General features: G+C 35.5%; 1 protein-coding gene across 1 annotated transcript; it reads left to right on the forward strand.

The window, feature by feature from the left end:
- Positions 1 to 10,877: 10,877 nt before the first annotated feature.
- On the forward strand, positions 10,878 to 20,565 carry LOC306872784 (uncharacterized protein). The gene is made up of 22 exons (XM_079421617.1): positions 10,878 to 10,973; positions 11,340 to 11,409; positions 12,020 to 12,097; positions 12,222 to 12,400; positions 12,657 to 12,718; positions 12,935 to 13,101; positions 13,533 to 13,574; positions 13,706 to 13,884; positions 14,141 to 14,202; positions 14,419 to 14,585; positions 15,022 to 15,063; positions 15,183 to 15,391; positions 15,648 to 15,709; positions 15,926 to 16,092; positions 16,690 to 16,898; positions 17,160 to 17,221; positions 17,436 to 17,602; positions 18,039 to 18,080; positions 18,318 to 18,457; positions 18,578 to 18,636; positions 18,784 to 18,947; positions 19,215 to 20,565. Exons 2-22 carry the CDS (start codon positions 11,370 to 11,372, stop codon positions 19,298 to 19,300), a joined length of 2,385 nt encoding a protein of 794 aa, XP_079277743.1. The 5' UTR covers positions 10,878 to 10,973; positions 11,340 to 11,369; the 3' UTR covers positions 19,301 to 20,565.
- The last annotated feature ends 3,806 nt before the right edge of the window (positions 20,566 to 24,371 follow it).

Raw genomic sequence — 24,371 nt, forward strand, 5'->3', positions numbered from 1 at the left:
TTTTAGAAACTTTGCAAGTATGTGTTAACTAATTATACTAACCATAATCCTAACGTAACAGTCTACTAATAGTCTAATGAGACTATGAACGTTAGTTATGGGATACTATGAAGGGGATGACTGGATTGTCAATAACACAAAAAATCTTTAGCGATAGATAACGAAGTAGAGTTTGCAAATCAACTGAATACATTTTTCTCTGTTTGATGAAGGGAATATTTCTGATCAGGGTGTGACAATTATAAATACAGTCATATCGGAGTGGTCAGAATTGGTGTAACGGTTGATCAAGTGAGGAGTATCAGATGAGCTTCAAATTCAGATGAGCTTGTGTCTGTGTGGCAACCTATCTTTCAGAGCTATGTAGATACCCCTGTTATTCCTGAGGTGTGGAAGACCTCGTATATACCTCTTCCAAAGAAAGTAGGGACGGAGGAATTAGGTGACTATCGGCCGATAGCTTTAACTCCTATTATTATGAAATCTTTAGAGAAAATAGTGGTAAAACCACTTGCTTGGCCATTTGTAGTTGATAAACAGGAAAGTGGGTTCAAGCGCCAGCAGAAGGCAGTGTAATGAAGTGGTCTTTAAGAGAAGCAGTCTATCAGCGGAAGTTTAAAATCAGCTCGTAAGTGTATTTACTTGTCTCAGAGTTTAGCGCATTTGCCGTTGATAGGAAACGCTTATTTTTGTTTACTGTGTTGAGAGGTGCTGAAATCGCGTTTGGTCTCGTACTGTATCGCGTATCTTGTCAGTGTGTGCACTTGCTTGGCCATTTTTAGTTCATAAACAGGAAAGTGAGTCCAGCTGAATTGAAATGGTGATTTGTTGGATTGGTATAAAAAAGGTTATTATACAGCGGTCGCGGCAGTCGTCGTGTGAAGCCCTCTTAGTGTGAAGACCGTAGAGTGTAAAGACCGAAGAGTGTAAAGACCATCAACTCTACTCTACCGTGCGACTCCATCGGGCAGGGACACCGGCAAGGGATAGAAGTATCGCTTTTTATTTTAGTTTTTTCATTTATATGTTTAGTATTGAAATGTTAAATTTTATTTAATTTCTTTATTTCTTAAATATGTGGGTATATAGTATTTATAGAGTTGTAACTTTTAGTTTTAGTTACTTTTTCTTATTTGTAAGTCGCTTTGGACAAAAGCGTCTGCTAAATGACAAAAGTAAAGTAAGTAAGTAAAGTAAAACAGCTTTTAAATTCAGTAGCGGGTAAACTAGATACTTGTCGGTTTGCATATAGGCAAAATCGTAATACTGAAGATGCAGTGGTAACGTTGATACATTTGATTTTGAAACATCTGGATGAGCCTAAAACTATAGCTTGAGTCCTTTTCTTGGACTTTGCATTCAATCCAATCCAATCAGAGCTGTTACTGACAAAAATTATTCAAATGAAAGTTAATCTGTATTTGATTCTTTGGTATTGTTTTTAACGGGCAGAATACAGTTAGAGTTAATCAGATATTTTCAACTCCAATTGTAACTTATTCCGGAGTGCCTCAGGGTTGCGTGAGTTCACCATTCCTTTTCACTCTTTATACAGATTATTGTAAAACTGATATCGAAAATACATACAGTATATATTGGAGTTTTCAGATGATACAGTGCTTTTATCTTTACTGGGGAGTGAATATGATTCCAATATGCATCAGTGTTGTACAGATAAATTGGTGGAATGGTGTGAGAAGAATGCACTTATTATAAATGAAAAGAAGACAAAGGAAACTATTTTTGGTTTCTCAGGGTATAGGCATCAAAAACAAGTGACTACATAACATACAGTTTGAACAAGTGTCTTCCTATAAATATTTGGGTGTCTATGTGGATGCTGCTTTATCATGGAGTGCACATATAAAGCCCTTTCACACATAGAGACTTTTCCGGAAAATTACCGGTAAATTGCCGTAAAGAGATCATGTGTGAACAGGACCTTTTCAAAAATACCGGTAAATTTATTCCGACAATTTACCGGTATGAGAAGTTGTAACATTACCAGTAAATTGCCGGAATGCTGCTGTGTGTGAACGCAGAAGGAAAATGGCCGGTATGAGCATGTACGAGTTCAGAACACGCTGACGTAAGACTCTACTCCAGGCCAATCATAACATTCTGACACAGATGACGCATTCACTCCACTCTTTCCCATGTATAATCCGCCCCAACCGAATATACACATGTGTGGGGACCGTTGTAAAGACAATATAGGGCGAGGGAAGAACTTCATGTTCATGAATATATCCAACCTCATTTTTCTGTATTCATAACTATGATTCACCCCACAGTCATGAAGGAGTGGCAATACAAACTTTGCAGCTCAAGTTTTCCATGTCATGTGATATTTCATGTCTGTGAGGTGATCACTTGAATGTGATGGGTGGACGTGACTTAACGGCCTGTAAAAAAAAAAAAAAAAAAAAAATCAAGCCTAGAAAATGGTAGTGTTTGCATTTTGTCTTTTTGTTTAATCTTTGATTTAATGAACGTACAATAGATTACAGTACATTGGTGTGTATCTCTTGCTATTTTGTCAACTACTTATTATTGTCTTTTTTATAGTTTTTTAATTATTTCCAATCTTAATCTTATATTCTAATTAACTTTTTCTGCTTGGAACAGTGAAATCAAATATTCAAATTTTAAAGGAATTAAGTCAATAAAATAAAGTTTTTTTTTGTTTTTGTTCTTGTAACACAGTTCAGGTCCAAATGGACTAAATTAAATGAAATTGTTATACAATCATGTCTAAATACCAGTCTTGTGTCATATGACATAGTTTCGGTGTAAGGGGTGGAGTTCAGTCTCATGAACAAGTTTGCATGTATCGTTCACTCACTTATCACTCACTTGCACGCAGTTAGCGAATGGTAAACCAGTCACACTGACTGCTCTCAGTAATGTGGACTGACTGGTTGTTGTGTAGTTTTACACATGTTTTTGTGGTTTGTAAAGTTAGGGCGAGACTTGCGCTTTCACAATGTGATACAGTATATCATGTGCTCCTAAAAGATATTTAACTCTGAACACTTGAAAAATGTCCTGTTTATATGACGTTCATGTGAGTTTGTTACGTGTTTCCTTATTCAAAAGAGATGGCCCATTCTCAGAAAACTACACCACTGGAGTCCACACTATTGATATAATCACAGATACTTTACTGATCAGAGACACAGATATTGTGTTCAACAGAACATCAGTAAATTAGAATTGGTGAAAATTTAAACATAATGGTTTCATTGTCTGTGTAGATTTGTATTTATTTATATATTTATAAATGTTTTAAAATAAAATAATTTATACTCTTTCTTTCACTTCATCATTCACATTACACTCTGACAATTTTCTATATGAATTCCAAGCATACTGTTTAGCAATTTAAGGTTAGGGTTTGTAATGATAAATAACTGGTCCTGGGTGTTGGGTTTCTTTTCTTTTCACTTCTATTTTAAAAACAAAGAAGGCACAGCAGGCACAATCATTTCAACCTTCCACAATCAGTTCAAACAGAAATATGTTTAAATTAACTTTATGTTGATGCCTTTTTTTTATTGCATCACAATTGTCAGAGCTTTCTTAAAATTCTGGGTTTCCATCTTGTAATTATAAGTTTGAAAAGGTGCAAACTGTTTTTAAAAGTTGGAAACGTGCAATTAAGGTAAATCATTGCGTGTCGGTTACTGTGATTTCCATAGAAGGAAAAAAATATCTTCTGTCTTTTTTGTCTGACCTACAATATCATTTTAACCTCCATGTGTAAGAACACTTCATCACATCTCAAAAACTCAACTTTTAAATCTGCAGGGAAAATTTATGGGTTCTCCTGGGCCCTCTATCTATTCAGGGCCCTTAGTATCATCCCAACCTTCGCCCCCAATTATATTGCCCCCGTGTATCAGTAATAAGGTCTTATGTTTTTAATGCGATATATATTTCCTGTTTCTCAAACTTGTCTCCTGAGACAAGGGTCTTACTCTCACTCAGGGGTGGTCTTTATCTTATGTGTAGCCTATTTAAAATGATAAATCAATCAGATTTTTGTGCAGATTAAGATCTTGGAAGGGAGAGCTGGTTATGTAGCTAGTCGTAATGGGTTGCGTTTCAGTCACTATTTCATCCCGTTGTCTGACAACAAAAACAGAAAAATATACCAATGAAAACAGTTTTATTGAGAATTTAGCTGCATTAAAATACAGTATGTGGCACAGAGAGGCAAACAAATGTAATAATAAATAATAAATGTACATTTTGCATGTTCAGAAGAAGTGAGCTGACCTGTCCTGCTAAAATGTAAACAGGTTTGTGTAAGTAAATTGCTCAGTGCAAAGAAAGAGAAGTAATGGGAACCTGGTATTTCTGTTCTTTTTTTCATGTGTCTAATAGACATGAACAAGTTCTTTGGAAAACATCTATGACCTTTGAAACATGTCTACTCCATGCTCTATGTTAACTATGGTTTCACTAATAATGAACATATATTGCATGAAGCATCCATATTTGTCCATGCCCATGTTGATTAGAGTATTAAAAACTTGAAAAGTATTAATTCAAGGTACATTTAGAACAGATAAAAATGTGCAATTCAGTTGCAATAATAAAAGTTCAATATTTTAATCAAATGACAGCCCTAAGTTAAAATGGCTAAAATTAAATGTAGGGTTATGCTGGTAACTCATCAGTGGACATTTCTCGTCAATATAGGCAATATTTGTTCACATTTTTCGCATTCTCGCTAATTCAAGTTTTATTATATAACCTCTGAAGGGAACCGATTGTCTTCAGAGAAGTTTCGATGGCATTTTCTTTTTACCGGATAAAGTATAATTTATGAGCTGAGTGCTGTTAAGAAAGCAGACTCACACAAAGCATCAGAGGAATAACAGAATGAGTTTATTGACTGGTCTGCAGTGAAAGGGAGAAGCAGGTGAGTAATACGTCCGGTGGATAAGTTAAAGTGGAGAATGAATCTTATTAGGAATATATCTCTTGACAGGAACTCGTGGATGACGGATGATACACACACCTCACTTTTGCTGGATCTTGAGTGGAGCAGACTGGAGATCGCTGACGGGTCGGGATGGATGACGGAGAACAGAGGAGCAGGCACAGAAGAGGACAAAGGAGGTAAGTAATCTTCAGGAAGGTAAGTAGCAGGTAAATCGCTAGTAAGCATAGAGAGTCTACTTTCGAGTAAACGAGACCGGACACTGAATGCTGTGAGGTGTGTGTATTTGTAATGGTAGTGATGAGGACTTGATGGAGTGCAGGTGTGTTCAATTCTGGTGAGGGTGTGCGTTGTGATTGGTTGTCGTGGGAGTCTGGCTGATCTGTGACAAGCGCTGCTTTGTTTACACCCGTTACTGGGGAAAATTTTTTATTTCTGATGTTCCAAAAGCACCTCCTGCTGGCAGAGAATGAATGTACATTCTCAATAATCCAGTTATATAATGCAGTTTTTGTTCAGACCAATGCGAAAATCCACCCACATAAACCCATTTTAAGTAATATAATAATTTATACTTCTGACTCATCCCTTTTCTTAAAAAAATGGTTTAAAGGTTCAATTGTGAGGTTTATCATTTTATACTTTTTGTTTTTTGTTAAAATTTTTATCTCAACGGTAAATCAATTGCTATTTCGTGGTCTACAACATGAAAGAATAAAAGTTTTTGCTAAATGAATAAATGTAAATGTAAGAATCCAATTATAACATGTACATGAAAAATGTAGAAGCATTGGACTCAACTATGGGGCACCATTGTGCAGCAGCAAGCATCACGACAAAAAAGGAACCTCAAGGTTGATCTAGGTAAATGTGTGCAAATGTATAGTGCCCCATTCCTATATTTGCCTGGAGCCATCAATTCACTAAATCCGCCCCTGCTCTCACTCTCACAATGGTCTCCTTTAAAGCTTTAGAAGCGATCTCAACAACTTTACACACTGTGCTCAGATTTTTCTCTTTAGCTAGAGATGCTGGAGCGCTCACATTTGTCTCCTCAAAAGTTTAGAAGATATCTCAACAACATCATACACTGTGCTCAGATTTTTCTCCTATACTAAAGACTCGAGAGCTCTCACATTTGTCTCCTCTAAATTTCAAAAGTGATCTCAATAACTTTACAAAGTGTGCACCAAGTCAAATGCCTCAATATGAGCTCAAACATTTTCATTAGGTACAACAAATAATGTGCCTAAGTACATAAACATTGCTCTATATAAATGAACGTTATCATTATTTCTGCATAATTTCTCTCTCTCAATATAGGCTTTAACTCTGAATTTATGACAACCCCCCCCCCCCCCCCCCCCCTTTATTTAGTGCCTTGACTTGGTGCACACTTTGTAAAGTTGTTGAGATCTCTAATCTAATATCTGAGCACAGTGTGTCATTTTGTTTTAAAGCTTTAAAAGAGACAAATGTGAGAGATCCAGAGTCTCTAGCTAAAGAGAAAAATCTGAGCACAGTGTATGATGTTGTTGAGATCTATTCTAAAGCTTTTAAAGAGAAAAATTTGAGACCACCGGAGTCTTTAGACTAGGAGAAATATCTGAGCATAGTGTCCGAAGTTGTTGGGTTCTCTTTTAAAGCTTTAAAGGAGACCATTGTGAGAGTGTTTTTGTCTCAGGAGACAAGTTTGAGAAGCAGGAGACGCAAGCAAAAATCTCCATTTGATCTTAAAATAACCTCATTTCTGTCTAGGAGAAATATTTGAGATTAAAGAGATCTCACTTTTGATTTTTCTTGGGTTGAAGTAAGCTCATATTTATGTTAGCTCACATAAATAACATATTTGATGCGTGTGCTTTAATCTATAAGAAGTATTTTTTTGTAGAGTTTTCTTTCTGTGAGTCACCGGGAAACATTTTAGAGACATTTATCAATCAGAATGTGTGAATATGCTCTTTTCAAAATGTTAATCAGAGGCTTGTGTAAATACTTTTCCTATGATGCGACATTTGGAGATCAAGCAGAAAGACGTTTGAAACAAGGACAAAGATGGGTAAATATGTGGAATCTGAGGAATGTGGATGGGCAGATGAATGATGAGGATAAAGAAAGAACAAATAGATGCAAGATAAAGGCAACAGAAAGGGATAGTGGTATATCGACTTATACAGGACAATGTGAAAAGTCTTCTAAATGTGGACACTGGGAAAAGTAAGAAAATGTTTCTTGAAACTCATTCTGAGTTTTAGAGCAATTGAACTCTGACTTGAAACGGTATATGTATATGTACAAACTTACGGCTTTAACCCCATTGTGTTTCCAAGCTCTGACAATAACAGTGTCATACATTGCTTTACAAAAAGTATTTTAAGCAAATACATTCCAGGTGACTTTCTAATTAATATGATGTTTCTTTATGTCTTTTGTTATAAAGACATTGAACAGAAACCACAACTATGCCTGTACATTGTAGTTGAATTAGATCATATCCTGGGTTTCTGTTCAAAAGGGAGGTGCATACTAGCAAGTCAAGCAGCCTTGAAGAAACTAGGTTAAATGATATGGTAATGTGCCTCTCAATGGCACCCTGCTTTTTAATACAGTAGCACTGCCTGTGCCTAAGCATTCCAGCCAGGTCTGTCCCAGAGCTCATACTAAATGTCACATGTGTTGCAGAGCCAATGTTTGCCATCACAGTCAAGACAAACCAACAGTCAATCAGTCTCAAGGCCATCAGAGTCTTTTTCTGGGCAGGGCAGCCCTAAAGTCTGATCCTTTATCTGGAAGGATTCGTCCTGTTGGGACCTCCACACTCTAATATCTACAGAATATATATATATATATTTGTCATTTCTGAGATACTGCATATAACAACCAACAACCCTAAATAAATCTTAAAAATCAGTGATCTTGCAAATTAATGTTTGATTTGAGAAATTATACAATGGATGTCATGTTTTTCATGACAGGTTCAAATATCAATCCAAAAAGATTTCCATTTCTGTGATGGCATATGGCACAAACAATTTAATCATTTTCAAAGTCATAAAAATCACTCATCTGCCAATTAATGTTTGATTTTAGAAATAATACAATTGATGCTATGGTCTTCCCTGGTTTAAAGATCATTCCAAAATGGACATTTGTCAATTCTGATATGCTACATATCACACCAACAATCCTATCATCATCAAAATCTTGAAAAAAATAAAAATGAGTGATCTAATTTGCAAGACCACTGATTTTGAAGATTTTGATGGATTTTTACAAATAATATATATATATATATTTATGAAAAGGCAGGTTATTGCCTTCATATAAAGCAATAATAATAATAAATTATTTTAGCAGCACAACCTGAAATGCGTCAAAAATAGCACATAATCAAACATCACATATAGGTCATTTAAAAAGCATGGGGAATAAAAGAAAGTTCATGCCTTATTACTGTATGGGAGGCCCACTGTCTTTGCAGCATTAGATTTTTGGACGTGACTTCGTAATCATATATGTGACCCTGGACCACAAAACCAGTCTTAAGTGTAAATTTTCCGAAATTTAGATTTTTAGATCATCTGCAAGCTGAATTAATAAGGATAGGATAGGACAATATTTGGCCGAGATACAAATAAAATCTAAATATTGAGAAAATCGCCTTTAAAGTTGTCCAAATTAAGTTCTTAGCAATGTATATTACTAATCAAAAATGAAGTTTTGATATATTTACGGTAAGAAATTTACAAAATATCTTCATGGAACCTGATCTTTACTTAATATCCTAATGATTTTTGGTATAAAACAAAAATTGATAATTTTGACCCATACAATGTATTTTTGACTATTGCTACAAACATACCCCAGCGACTTGCTTTGTGGTCCAGGGTCACATATTTGATGTGTGCATCCCGTGACAAATTAGGTGATTGAACTCCAAGCGGTTTAAAAAGTGGAGAGTTTGCTGATTACTTTTCCCGAAATGACTGGAGAAGGGGGTGAGGGGATGTTATCATCTTTCCTGGCACTAATTACTATGTCCATGGTCTTAGCTCCATTCATTGCTATATAGCAAAAATTCCTCTCCTTATTCTGCCACTGAATTCAATGCCTTTTGAGTTCAGCATATCAGCATCTCCAAGCTGTTTATACAGATGACAGAAAGCAGAAGGAATAAAAGTCCCCCTGGGGAGAACCAGATGGAATTGGATAGCAGTTATAAACACAGGGACCCCACTTATATACAGTAGGTACCATGGTTTTCCCAGGTTTAAATATAAGTCCAAAATAGAGATTTGTCTTTACTGAGATGCGACATACAATATGGCACCAACAAACTTATTACCATGAAACTCACGAAAATCACTTATTACCATGCAAATCACTCATCTTGCCCATTAAACATTTCGTTTTTGAAATAATAAAATGTACATGTTAAAATATCATTTCAAAACAGAGATTTATCATTTCTGAGATGCTACATACAGTAGGGCACCAACAATCTTATCACTATCAAAGTCTCGAAAATCACTTTCCCATTCATTTTAGATTTTAACAGCTGATTCAACACAGTGAACACATGGTTCAAATATAATTCAAAAAGATGTGACAACATTTTGGAAAGAGAAAAGAGAGCCTTTAAGAAACTGAAAAAGTTGTGCTTTGTGAAATTAAAAGTTCAGATTGCTCAGGGGAATTTAAGAACTGACTGCTATTAATAAAAAAAGAAGCTTGTGACCATTCTGTGACGTTGAAGTTTTGGCACGGGGAAAACATTCTTCCCTGTTTACTAGCAGTCACAATGGATTTTTTTTTACAAGATTTTACAATACAAACAACAGCTAAGCAACCATATGAAGAATAGCTGTGTAGGAATAGAAACAATGTTTCCACATAGAAACAATGAATAGATCATAATGCATTAAATGATAAGCTCAACTGTTGATTTTCGCAGTAGAAGATGTTTGCCAAATCTTAACTATGCTTTGGTTTGGAACAAGCATTATGAGTTATGAGAAACTACATTTGCTGGAAAAGCCAGTTACAGTTTCCTCATGTTTTTTGCTTATGAACTGGAAATACAACATGATTTGTAACATAGCACACCTTTCTTTTCACACCTTTTCTTTCTAAAGACAATGTAGACAACTGTCTTCTCAGCCTGTTCTCAGTGCACAGTTTAACTTTTTTTAAATATATGTCAGTATGCATGCAGTATATATGTATTTGTTGCTTTTGAGAATGAGTCGTCCAAGAGGAACATCTCAGGCATTTCTCACACCTCATCATGTACTTGAATTTCACCTAACACTAACCCAATACCCCAACCTATAACCTTGAAAAGATCCCACATTTTAATTACTTTATCAGACAAAATATTTAGCCAATTCTCATGCTCGACTAATGTCACATCATTTAGTGAGTATCTGATTGTATCCGTGAAGATGAGATTATCTAAAGATTATGATCATATCAGAATGTATAGTTATAATGTCTAGAAGCAACAAGTCGTATTGACTAGAATAACTCTTATTAGATGCATATTCGACTATAATCTATTGCAAATACACTGGATATCACATTTGCATTTTATTTTAGGAAAGAAAAAGTTACTTCCAAATAATTAAGTACATATTTCCACATGAATAATGTCCAGTATTACTACTGATGGAACAAAGTGCTATAAGATTATGTTTTTTTCAACCATGAGTTTTCAGTTTGCCATAATTGGTTAGAAACTGCCAATGCAACATATACTGTCATCATGGATGTACCGTGACGTATGTTCCAGGAAACAAAATATTTATTTTGATACTGTTGTTCCTCAAGTTTGTCAACACACTTCAGCAATGCTCAACTCTCATTGGTTGGTTCTTCAAATGAAAAAAACCTGTCTCACTTTAAATATCAAACCCACCTGTCTGCTGGACTCTTTTAGAGGTGATCATTTAACTGATAACAAGAACGAACTTGCTAAACGGATTAACCTGGATTGACTTTTTTTGTGGAGAAATAATCAAAAGTAGGTAGAAATTGTTTTCAGTTGTTGTGTATCGAATCAATTTGTATGAATATACACTAAAAAAATTAACCTAAGTTTAAGAAGACAAAGATTATTATGTATTAAGTGAGTGCTTTTTGTTTTGGGTAAATCTTAATGCAGCCTTGAAGGGTGTTTGTGTGGAATATATTATGTTTTATTAAATCTGTAAAACTGAATTCTAACTGTATTTGTTTGCTGCTTATGCAGCTCTTGATACCTTTCAAAATGTTCACATCTAACGCACCATCCATATGTATTTTGTTTTCTGTATTTTTTTCTGATATATGATGAATTGTGTTTGATTTTTGTACTTTGGTACATCATACTTATGTGCTTCATTTTCAGTTTTAGGGATATTACTAAAAGAACATAGCAATGGAGTGGAGGCTTGTAGTACCTGTTCTGTGTCTAATTGGTAAGAACCTAGTAGTGATGCGTGTTCTAAATAAGTAGTGATTCTGTATTTGGGTTCTGTAAGTAGGGTTCTGTATTTGGTACATGTAAACATTGTCACATTCTTTACTTGCATAATATATATATATATATATATATATATATATATATATATATATATATATATATATATATGATAAAAAAAACTAAATAAGTAGTGATATTGTTCATAATTGCACTTAAATTACAAAAGGATTTTATGGTGAGAAACTATAATTTGAAATAAAAATTAAATCATAATTACAAGAACAAAGGTTACTGAAAAAGAAAGTGACAGACGTTCTAATCATACATTTCCAATAAGTGATTTTCACAACAATGCAGCTGTATAAAGACCTATCTTTAGACTACAGTGATAACTGCACTATCATAATTACAAAACATTTTTTTTAACTCTCAAAATGGAATGCAGTTCAGTCAAATAATAATAATAATAATAATAATGGTTGGTGATGCACAGAATCTAGCAGTTCAGAGTTTAGCAATAATAATTATAATTTATTTGAAATGTTATTTTATTTTTAATTTGCTTTATTTTATTTCTACCATGTCTCGTTTTCCCTGCTTTCCAGCCTTTACTAAAGCAACTGGAAATGTCACCAATGCAGCTTCTACCACAACCATCAATGCTACAAATATCACAACCAGTGGTCAGTGTGTGTTACATCTTAATGTAATAATATTTTACAGTTGTTAAATAAGGCCTCAAGGTCACATTACTTGTGAGACATTTTTGTTGATCTGTGTCCCATTTTAATTTTACCCAAAATACAGCTGCAAATCAAACTGGAAACACCAGTCAAACTACGACTGCAGCAGCTACAACAGTCTCTACACCTGAAAAACTTGCAACAATTAATGTAGTGTTCAGAATCCTTCAAGATTTCAAGGACAACTACTCCAATCTCAATGATCCTGAGACCATAAAGCTGACAGAGAGCATCACCAATGCGGTAATATTTTTTCTCCAGTAAGGCATGGTTATTGATTGCAGTAGCAGTAGATACCTGTAATTCTGTGTATTGACAATATTAAAAATAAATTGGTCATTGTTTTTACATGCTGTACAATTTGCTAAATACTTTTTAGTCTACCTAAATGTCTGTTTTAAAACTACATTTGCCACATTGCTCCAAGATTTGATCTGAAAAACAGAAATGACAGTCTTGTATGTAAATAACTTATGTTGATTTTATCTATCTTTTATAGTTTACTCCAATTTACAAGAATCGTTTTGCAAACTTCCGCGGCATGAGTATTAAGAAATTCAGGTAAAACGGTATATTTACTTAGTAATTTGCAAATAGCTGGTTTAAATTTAATCAAAACTGATGGATACATGCATTTTATTTTGATTAGTGGATTGCTTTATAGTTGTTTGGTTAATCAGTTTGTTAATCATGTGACCATTTGATTGTTCAATTTGGTAATTCAGTTGTTTGTTGGTTAATTATGACTGACTGTTTCCACATGTTTGTTCCCCACAGTCGGGGCTCCGTTGTGGCAGATTCTGTCATTGAGTTTGACAACACAAACAACACTAGTCCTAATGTGACGGAAGTGATAAAAGCCTTTACTGAAGCAGTTACAACTGGAAATTTCAGCTTAAATGTTGATAATTCAACCATCAATGCTACTGACGTCACACCCAGTGGTCAGTGTGTATTCACAGATGATTTTATTGTTTGATACTTGTCTGTTATATTGTCAATCCTGACATAAACATTCATGTTTGATGAACTTATATGCCATTTTCTTTTAGACAGACGTTCTAATCATACATTTCCAATAAGTGATTTTCATAACAATGCAGCTGTATAAAGACCTATCTTTAGACTACAGTGATAACTGCACTATCATAATTACAAAACATTTTTTTTAACTCTCAAAATGGAATGCAGTTCAGTCAAATAATAATAATAATAATAATAATAATGGTTGGTGATGCACAGAATCTAGCAGTTCAGAGTTTAGCAATAATAATTATAATTTATTTTAAATGTTATTTTATTTTTATTTTGTTTTACTTTATTTTATTTCTACCATGTCTCGTTTTTCCTGCAACTGGAAATGTCACCGATGCAGCTTCTACCACAACCATCAATGCTACAAATATCACAACCAGTGGTCAGTGTGTGTTTACAGATTTATCTTAATGTAATAATATTTTACAGTTGTTAAATAAGGCCTCAAGGTCACATTACTTGTGAGACATTTTTGTTGATCTGTGTCCCATTTTAATTTTACCCAAAATACAGCTGCAAATCAAACTGGAAACACCAGTCAAACTACGACTGCAGCAGCTACAACAGTCTCTACACCTGAAAAACTTGCAACAATTAATGTAGTGTTCAGAATCCTTCAAGATTTCAAGGACAACTACTCCAATCTCAATGATCCTGAGACCATGAAGCTGACAGAGAGCATCACCAATGCGGTAATATTTTTTCTCCAGTAAGGCATGGTTATTGATTGCAGTAGCAGTAGATACCTGTAATTCTGTGTATTGACAATATTAAAAATAAATTGGTCATTGTTTTTACATGCTGTACAATTTGCTAAATACTTTTTAGTCTACCTAAATGTCTCTTTTAAAACTACATTTGCCACATTGCTCCAAGATTTGATCTGAAAAACAGAAATGACAGTCTTGTATGTAAATAACTTATGTTGATTTTATCTATCTTTTATAGTTTACTCCAATTTACAAGAATCGTTTTGCAAACTTCCGCGGCATGAGTATTAAGAAATTCAGGTAAAACGGTATATTTACTTAGTAATTTGCAAATAGCTGGTTTAAATTTAATCAAAACTGATGGATACATGCATTTTATTTTGATTAGTGGATTGCTTTATAGTTGTTTGATTAATCAGTTTGTTAATCATGTGACCATTTGATTGTTCAATTTGGTAATTCAGTTGTTTGTTGGTTAATTATGACTGACTGTTTCCACATGTTTGTTCCCCACAGTCGGGGCTCCGTTGTGGCAGATTCTGTCATTGAGTTTGACAACACAAACAACACTAGTCCTAATGTGACGGAAGTGATAAAAGCCTTTACTGAAGCAGTTACAACTGGAAATTTCAGCTTTAATGTTGATAATTCAACCATCAATGCTACTGACGTCACACCCAGTGGTCAGTGTGTATTCACAGATGATTTTATTGTTTGATACTTGTCTGTTATATTGTCAATCCTGACATAAACATTCATGTTTGATGAACTTATATGCCATTTTCTTTTAGACAGACGTTCTAATCATACATTTCCAATAAGTGATTTTCATAACAATGCAGCTGTATAAAGACCTATCTTTAGACTACAGTGATAACTGCACTATCATAATTACAAAACATTTTTTTTAACTCTCAAAATGGAATGCAGTTCAGTCAAATAATAATAATAATAATAATAATGGTTGGTGATGCACAGAATCTAGCAGTTCAGAGTTTAGCAATAATAATTATAATTTATTTTAAATGTTGTTTTATTTTTATTTTGTTTTACTTTATTTTATTTCTACCATGTCTCGTTTTCCCTGCTTTCCTGCAACTGGAAATGTCACCGATGCAGCTTCTACCACAACCATCAATGCTACAAATATCACAACCAGTGGTCAGTGTGTGTTTACAGATGATTTTATTGTTTGATACTTGTTATATTGTCAATCCTGACATAAACATTCATGTTTGATGAACTTGTATGCCATTTTGTTTTATTTCTGCCATAAAAAGCAAGTGTGACGGCTACAGCCAATACTTCAACTACGAATCAAACCGCAAACACCAGTCAAACTACGACTGCAGCAGCTACAACAGTCTCTACACCTGCTAAACTTGCAACAATTAATGTAGTGTTCAGAATCCTTCAAGATTTCAAGGACAACTACTCCAATCTCAATGATCCTGAGACCATAAAGCTGACAGAGAGCATCACCAATGCGGTAATATTTTTTCTCCAGTAAGGCATGGTTATTGATTGCAGTAGCAGTAGATACCTGTAATTCTCTGTATTGACAATATTAAAAATAAATTGGTTATTGTTTTTACATGCTGTACAATTTGCTAAATACTTTTTAGTCTACCTAAATGTCTGTTTTAAAACTACATTTGCCACATTGCTCCAAGATTTGATCTGAAAAACAGAAATGACAGTCTTGTATGTAAATAACTTATGTTGATTTTATCTATCTTTTATAGTTTACTCCAATTTACAAGAATCGTTTTGCAAACTTCCGCGGCATGAGTATTAAGAAATTCAGGTAAAACGGTATATTTACTTAGTAATTTGCAAATAGCTGGTTTAAATTTAATCAAAACTGATGGATACATGCATTTTATTTTGATTAGTGGATTGCTTTATAGTTGTTTGGTTAATCAGTTTGTTAATCATGTGACCATTTGATTGTTCAATTTGGTAATTCAGTTGTTTGTTGGTTAATTATGACTGACTGTTTCCACATGTTTGTTCCCCACAGTCGGGGCTCCGTTGTGGCAGATTCTGTCATTGAGTTTGACAACACAAACAACACTAGTCCTAATGTGACGGAAGTGATAAAAGCCTTTACTGAAGCAGTTACAACTGGAAATTTCAGCTTTAATGTTGATAATTCAACCATCAATGCTACTGACGTCACACCCAGTGGTCAGTGTGTATTCACAGATGATTTTATTGTTTGATACTTGTCTGTTATATTGTCAATCCTGACATAAACATTCATGTTTGATGAACTTATATGCCATTTTCTTTTAGACAGACGTTCTAATCATACATTTCCAATAAGTGATTTTCATAACAATGCAGCTGTATAAAGACCTATCTTTAGACTACAGTGATAACTGCATTATCATAATTACAAAACATTTTTTTTAACTCTCAAAATGGAATGCAGTTCAGTCAAATAATAATAATAATAATAATAATGGTTGGTGATGCACAGAATCTAGCAGTTCAGAGTTTAGCAATAATAATTATAATTTATTTTAAATGTTGTTTTATTTTTATTTTGTTTTACTTTATTTTATTTCTACCATGTCTCGTTTTCCCTGCTTTCCTGCAACTGGAAATGTCACCGATGCAGCTTCTACCACAACCATCAATGCTACAAATATCACAACCAGTGGTCAGTGTGTGTTTACAGATGATTTTATTGTTTGATACTTGTTATATTGTCAATCCTGACATAAACATTCATGTTTGATGAACTTGTATGCCATTTTGTTTTATTTCTGCCATAAAAAGCAAGTGTGACGGCTACAGCCAATACTTCAACTACGAATCAAACCGCAAACACCAGTCAAACTACGACTGCAGCAGCTACAACAGTCTCTACACCTGCTAAACTTGCAACAATTAATGTAGTGTTCAGAATCCTTCAAGATTTCAAGGACAACTACTCCAATCTCAATGATCCTGAGACCAAGAAGCTGACAGAGAGCATCACCAATGCGGTAATATTTTTTCTCCAGTAAGGCATGGTTATTGATTGCAGTAGCAGTAGATACCTGTAATTCTGTGTATTGACAATATTAAAAATAAATTGGTCATTGTTTTTACATGCTGTACAATTTGCTAAATACTTTTTAGTCTACCTAAATGTCTGTTTTAAAACTACATTTGCCACATTGCAGCAAAATTTGATCTGAAAAACAGAAATGACAGTCTTGTATGTAAATAACTTATGTTGATGATTATTTATCTATCTTTTATAGTTTACTCCATTTTACAAGAAACGTTTTGCAAACTTCTTCCGCATGAAGATTAAGAAATTCAGGTAAAACAGTATATTTACTTAGTAATTTGCAAATAGCTGGTTTAAATTTAATCAACTGATGGATACATGCATTTTATTTTGATTAGTGGATTGCTTTATAGTTGTTTGGTTAATCAGTTTGTTAATCATGTGACCATTTGATTGTTCAATTTGGTAATTCAGTTGTTTGTTGGTTAATTATGACTGACTGTTTCCACATGTTTGTTCCCCACAGTCGGGGCTCCGTTGTGGCAGATTCTGACTTTGAGTTTGACAACACAAACAACACTAGTCCTAATGTGACGGAAGTGATAAAAGCCTTTACTGAAGCAGTTACAACTGGAAATTTCAGCTTTAATGTTGATAATTCAACCATCAATGCTACTGACGTCACACCCAGTGGTCAGTGTGTATTCACAGATGATTTTATTGTTTGATACTTGTCTGTTATATTGTCAATCCTGACATAAACATTCATGTTTGATGAACTTATATGCCATTTTCTTTTAGACAGACGTTCTAATCATACATTTCCAATAAGTGATTTTCATAACAATGCAGCTGTATAAAGACCTATCTTTAGACTACAGTGATAACTGCATTATCATAATTACAAAACAATTTTTTTTTAACTCTCAAAATGGAATGCAGTTCAGTCAAATAATAATAATAATAATAATAATAATAATGGTTGGTGATGCACAGAATCTAGCAGTTCAGAGTTTAGCAATAATAATTATAATTTATTGTAAATGTTATTTTATTTTTATTTTGTTTTACTTTATTTATTTTCTACCATGTCTCGTTTTTCCTGCAACTGGAAATGTCACCGATGCAGCTTCTACCACAACCATCAATGCTACAAATATCACAACCAGTGGTCAGTGTGTGTTTACAGATTTATCTTAATGTAATAATATTTTACAGTTGTTAAATAAGGCCTCAAGGTCACATTACTTGTGAGACATTTTTGTTGATCTGTGTCCCATTTTAATTTTACCCAAGATACAGCTGCAAATCATGTGTATTCACAGATGTTGTTTGATACTTGTCTGTTACATTGTCAATTCTGACATAAACATTCATATTTGATGTTATTATTTCCCATTTTCTTCAGCTACAACTCAAGCTGCAACAACCTTGGAAAGCATTGAAGGTTTTAATTTAACCTTCAAAATGACAGGAAACTTCACAAATGACCTATCAAATATGTCATCTCCTGCAGCCACTAATCTGGCAAACAATACCATTGTTCAGGTAATTATTTAGTTCTTTTGAGTAATGGTAATACTTCAGTTGAGAAATTATTTGAACTTTTGTCTAGTTCATGATTTTAAAATTAAAATCTCTCATGAACTGTCTATTTATTTTTTGTAGCTTAATAGATTTTTCAAAACTCTTACGGGCCACAGGCGCACATTGGTCCGGCGGTTCAGGTAAATATAAAATTCAATATTTATAAACCATCAAAATGGCAACATCACAAATTTATTTTTACTCATTTATTATTCTGGTTGTTTGTTTGACTGGATTACTTGTGCAGTTTTTAATTTATTCTTAATTTGATCATTAATTCCTCTCAGGAATGGCTCCATTGTAGTAGATGCTGGAGTTGAATTCAACAGAGCCTCTAGGCCTACTGTAGAAATCCTGGCTAAATCCCTTGCTGATAGTGTAAGGAATGGAGCAGTCGGCTTGCCAATTGATACAAAAACTATCCAATTTACAGATTCCACAGGAGCCACTGGTCAGTATACCTTTATTGACATACGTTTTCATGTAATGAGTCATACATAATTTCTCTGTGATGGGTTTAGCAGCTATAATAATATTACAAGATAGACCAGTTCAGCACTTCAAGAAATATAAGCAACATGAGAATGAAAGTAGTGGGGACCCTGTTGTGTCTAATATAAGCAAAGGCAATATGAATGAATGAATACATTTCAAAGATGTTTTAAGAAGCATTGTGGTCTCTCTAACGGGAATGAACACTACTTTTTGTTTTTTACAGCTAACAAGTCTCCAGTCTTGGCTAGTATGCTCACAGCTTTCTGGATGACCCTAGCATCACTTCTGTTGTCAGCTGTGATTCACTAAGCATCACCTTCACACACAAAAATCATGCTACTTCAAAATGATATTGACATTTTTGATCATTTTGGTCACATTTAAGAATCAGCAAGTCACAAAGCAAAACAAGCCAAGTTATTATCTAGCTGTAACATTTACTAGTCTTTCTCGCCACATATAGATCCTGGTGATACGTATGGTATGTGTGATTTATGGTATTTTAGTTTCTGATTTACAAAAAGCACTTTTTTTTTATGTGTACACTGAGCTGGAGAAATAATGAGGATTGTTTTATTGAAACCAAATCTGAACATTTCTTTATGCCACAGGAATGGCACAAGTACTTTACAAATAAAGACTGTATCTAAATTAATCCACTTTTTGATTTGTGACAATATGAAGAAATTACATTCAACCTCTTCTCATATCTTTAGAATTACTTCATCAGGTCATACAAAATTGCAGGGAGATGCGAGCAAGTTGTCAAGTGCAATATAATACAAAGCATGAATAATGTTGGGGAAGGTTCAATTTTTTTTTTTTTTTGACTGTCCCAAATTTTGATATCCATTTTCATAATTTATCTGCTACAAATTGTGTTTCTAATATATAAACTGTGTAATGTTAAGTATAAGGAGTTTATTACAACCAACTCTCCACTGTACAAAAAATAAGTCCTAAATAAAACAACGTTTGGTGTTGCTTGCCGTTTCTATGTAATTTACAAGCAAATTTTGAAAGATTGTTTTTTTTTCTTCCATTTTCTGGGGTGAGTTGTAAAAGTAGGTGGGGTGGAAACATGAAGCACCAAAAACGCAGGGACTGTAAATATGTGATAGTCACTTTGTCAAAAAGAGGCTTTAACACATGCACACGCGCACATATACACAGTATAAACCAATGTATTTTATTTAATTTTTTATCCATTCTGTAAATCCGTTACATGAATACATGGTGAAATAAAACTTCTACTATCACCTGAGGAGGATTTATGGGGGTATCATCCCTGTACCCAATTTATAAACCGGTGATGTCAGAACATCCCTATTCTCCGATATCTCCTATTCCTCCTTTTCCTACTAATGTGTAAACCACAATATGTGTGATCAAAAATGCACTATGGTACTAGGGTTAATTCTAGAAAGCCAAGAGGATAAAAAAGAAAAAAGGTACATGTCAAAATACATTAAGTTTAATAACAAAGAATTCACAATATATAACAAAAGGGAAATAAATGATGTTAACAAAACATATTTGCATTCTATAAGAATAAACAAATGAAGTGAAGCATCTTTATTTGTACACTTAAGTTCCAAACCAACATCTATATTATTTTGATCTGACACAATTAAAATTGCACAAATCCCTGCACTGTAAAAAATCCAACTTTCGAAAAGTTCTACTAACCAATGTAAAAAAGTAGCCTGAACAAAGAATTTTTAGTAGAAGTCAGTTAAATTTTTTGTGTGAACTGAACAAAAATACTCTAAGCATGTCGCTAGCAAAAGTTGTTTTGTTTACCTTACTTAGATACTCAAGTATTTGTTGTAAGTATTCACAACATGTCCAAATGTTCTCCCAACTTTTCAAATTGAGTCATCTGAACAAACAATTTGACATTGAACAACATTGCACAAGTTCCCAGCATGCATTGCAGTTTGAAAACATTTTATGTTAATTATTACTAAAATATTATCATTGTTTTACATTTTACTGGCTTAATTTATGCTCCTGCTGCTGTTGTCACTGTCAGTTAGCTGTCATGTGGATTAGAGTTCATATTTTTACTGGTTTAAAATTTGTTGATCCTCACCATGGTTGAGAATCGTGTGCTGAGGTAGTGTATATGTGCATCTCATTGCAATATGTTAATTACATTTGTCTATTAACATAAATATTTGCCTTTAGTTTTAAGATATTCAATATGGACTCAAGATGGCGCTGAGTATGGTTGCTGTGGTGTGGAACGCTCCCGTACTTTTGTTGTTTTTGTTTGTTTGTTCGTTCTGTGTTTAGTCATTCTCCTACTGTCAGTTTTACCAGAGACGGCAGCGGTCCTAGTCAAACGCGCGCTCAGACGGAAAAGAGGGAAGCGCGCCGGCGCGCTGGTTAAACTCCGCGAACGCGGCTTCTGAACTGCGCTCCCAAGCAATCATCTAGCGAATCTCCGATCCCTTCCTAACAAAATGGATGAACTACTTCTCCTCACCCACACAAATAAGGACTTTTCAAACTCTGCTGCATTGTGCTTCACTGAAACCTGGCTGAGTGAAAACATCCCGGATAACATGCTTCATTTGCCGGGATATCAGCTGTTCAGATCAGACCGCATCACGGAGCTAACGGGAAAACGAAAGGCGGTGGACTATGTTTCTACATAAATGAAGGTTGGTGTTCAGATGTAACAACTCTGAAGAAGATGTGTTCTCCTAATTTGGAGGCCTTCTTCATAAACTGTAAGCCGTTCTATTCGCCCCGAGAGTTTTCCTCCTTCATTCTCGTGAATGTGTACGTGCCTCCGGACGCGTGCGTGAGCGCCGCGATGCAACAGCTGGCCGAACAAATATCTGAAACCGAGCAAACGTACCCGGACTCTTTTTTAATCATTCTTGGAGATTTTAATAAAGCAAATCTCTCCCGCGAACTGCCAAAATACAGACAGCACGTCACATGTCCCACCAGAGACAGTAATATATTGGATCATTGTTACACAATAATTAAAGATGCATATCACTCTGTCCCACGGGCAGCTCTGGGGCTCTCTGATCACTGTTTGGTTCATCTCATACCAACCTATAGGCAAAAACTCAAATCTTCTAAGCCTGTATTAAGAACTGTTAAGAGATGGACTAATGAAGCAGAGCAAGATTTAAAAGCTTGTTTTGACCTCACTGATTTGAGTGTTTTTGAAGCCGCTGCCACCGATCTGGATGAACTCACAGAGACTGTAACATCATATATCAGTTTCTGTGAGGATATATGCATCCCCACCAGGACATTCTTATCATTCAATAATGATAAACCGTGGTTTACTGGGAAACTCAAACAGCTTCGTCAGGCCAAAGAGGACGCTTACAGAAGTGGGGATAAAATCTTGTATAACCAGGCCAGGAACAGACTAACAAAGGAGATCAGAGTGGCTAAAAAGAACTACTCTGAGAAGTTGAAAAAAGAACTTTCAGCCAACGATCCGGCGTCGGTATGGACTGGTCTGAGGAACATCACCATGTACAAGTCACCTCCCCCACAGTCTGTGGAGAATCAACAACTGGCTGACGATCTCAATGTGTTTTACTGCAGATTTGAAAAGGCCAGACTGACACCCAGCACCCGCTCTGATCTGCACTTCACACATTCACCTTCCCCCCCTGCAACCCCCCTTACTCCCTCCCCCACCATTCTACCTGCGTTTAAAGTCTGTGTAGAGGATGTGAACCGGGTCTTCAGAAAACAGAAATCTAGGAAAGCTCCAGGACCAGACGGTATTTCACCTGCCTGTCTAAAAGTCTGTGCTGACTAATTGGCCCCCATCTTTACACAAATCTTCAACAGATCTCTGGAGCTGTGTGAAGTTCCCTGCTGCTTCAAACGCTCCACCATCATTCCCGTCCCCAAAAAGCCCAAAATCACTGGACTTAATGACTACAGACCTGTTGCACTCACGTCTGTGGTCATGAAGTCACTTGAGAGACTGGTCCTGGCCTACCTGAAGGACATCACTAGACCCTTGCTGGATCCTCTTCAGTTTGCCTATAGAGCAAACAGGTCTGTGGATGATGCTGTCAATATGGGACTGCATTACATCCTGCAACACCTCGACAAACCTGGGAATTATGCAAGGATCTTATTTGTGGACTTCAGCTCGGCCTTCAATACCATCATACCTGACCTTCTCTCAGACAAACTGAGACAGCTCTCTGTGCCCTCCTCCATCTGTCAGTGGATCACCAGCTTCCTGACAGACAGGCAGCAGCTAGTGAGGCTGGGCAAACTCACATCCAGGACTCTCATCATCAGCACTGGCGCCCCTCAGGGTTGCGTTCTCTCCCCACTGCTCTTCTCCCTCTACACGAATGACTGCACTTCAAAGGACCCCTCTGTCAAGCTCCTGAAGTTTGCGGACGACACTACGGTCATAGGCCTCATCAAGGACGGTGACGAGTCGGCTTACAGACAGGAGGTTGAGCAGCTGGCTGTCTGGTGCAGTCTTAACAACCTGGAGCTTAACACGCTCAAAACTGTGGAGATGATCGTGGACTTCAGGAGAAACCCCCCTGCTCTCCCCCCACTCACCATCATGAACAGTACTGTGACTGCAGTGGAGTCATTCAGATTCCTGGGAACCACCATCTCCCAGGACCTGAAGTGGGACAATCACATTGACTCTATTGCGAAAAAGGCCCAGCAGAGGCTGTATTTCCTCCGCCAGCTAAGGAAGTTCAACCTGCCTCAGGAGCTGCTGAAACAGTTCTACTCTGCAATCATCGAGTCTGTCCTATGTTCTTCTATAACTGTTTGGTTTGGTTCAGCTACCAAAACAGACATCAGAAGACTACAACGGACAGTTAGGACTGCTGAGAGGATTATCGGTGCCCCTCTGCCCAGCCTCCAAGAACTTTACACCTCCAGAGTGAGGAAAAGGGCTAAGAAAGTCACTCTGGACCCCTCACACCCAGCTCACTCTCTCTTTGTACTGTTGCCCTCTGGCCGGCGCTACAGATCACTGAGCACCAGAACAGCCAGACACAAGAACAGTTTTTTCCCCCAGGCCGTATCCCACCTGAACAACACATAACACACCCCGGTACTGTACATCTGTAAATAACTCATCAAACCTTCATCTGTACATAGGACACATGCACATGCACAGTTCTGTCTATGGTCATGTCTCTTCTCTGTATATTTTTATTTTTATTACTATTGTTATTCTTAATTATTGTATATTCCCTTCATTAGTGTTCTTTATCACCTTAATTATATGTTGTCTGCACTATGTTTGTACTTTCTGTACTGGAAGCTCATAACACCAAGACAAATTCCTTGTGTGTGCAAACACACTTGGCAATAAAGCTCTTTCTGAATTCTGAATTCTGAAGAG

This window comes from Barbus barbus, assembly GCF_936440315.1.
Source record: "Barbus barbus genome assembly, chromosome: 7".
NCBI lineage: Eukaryota > Metazoa > Chordata > Actinopteri > Cypriniformes > Cyprinidae > Barbus > Barbus barbus.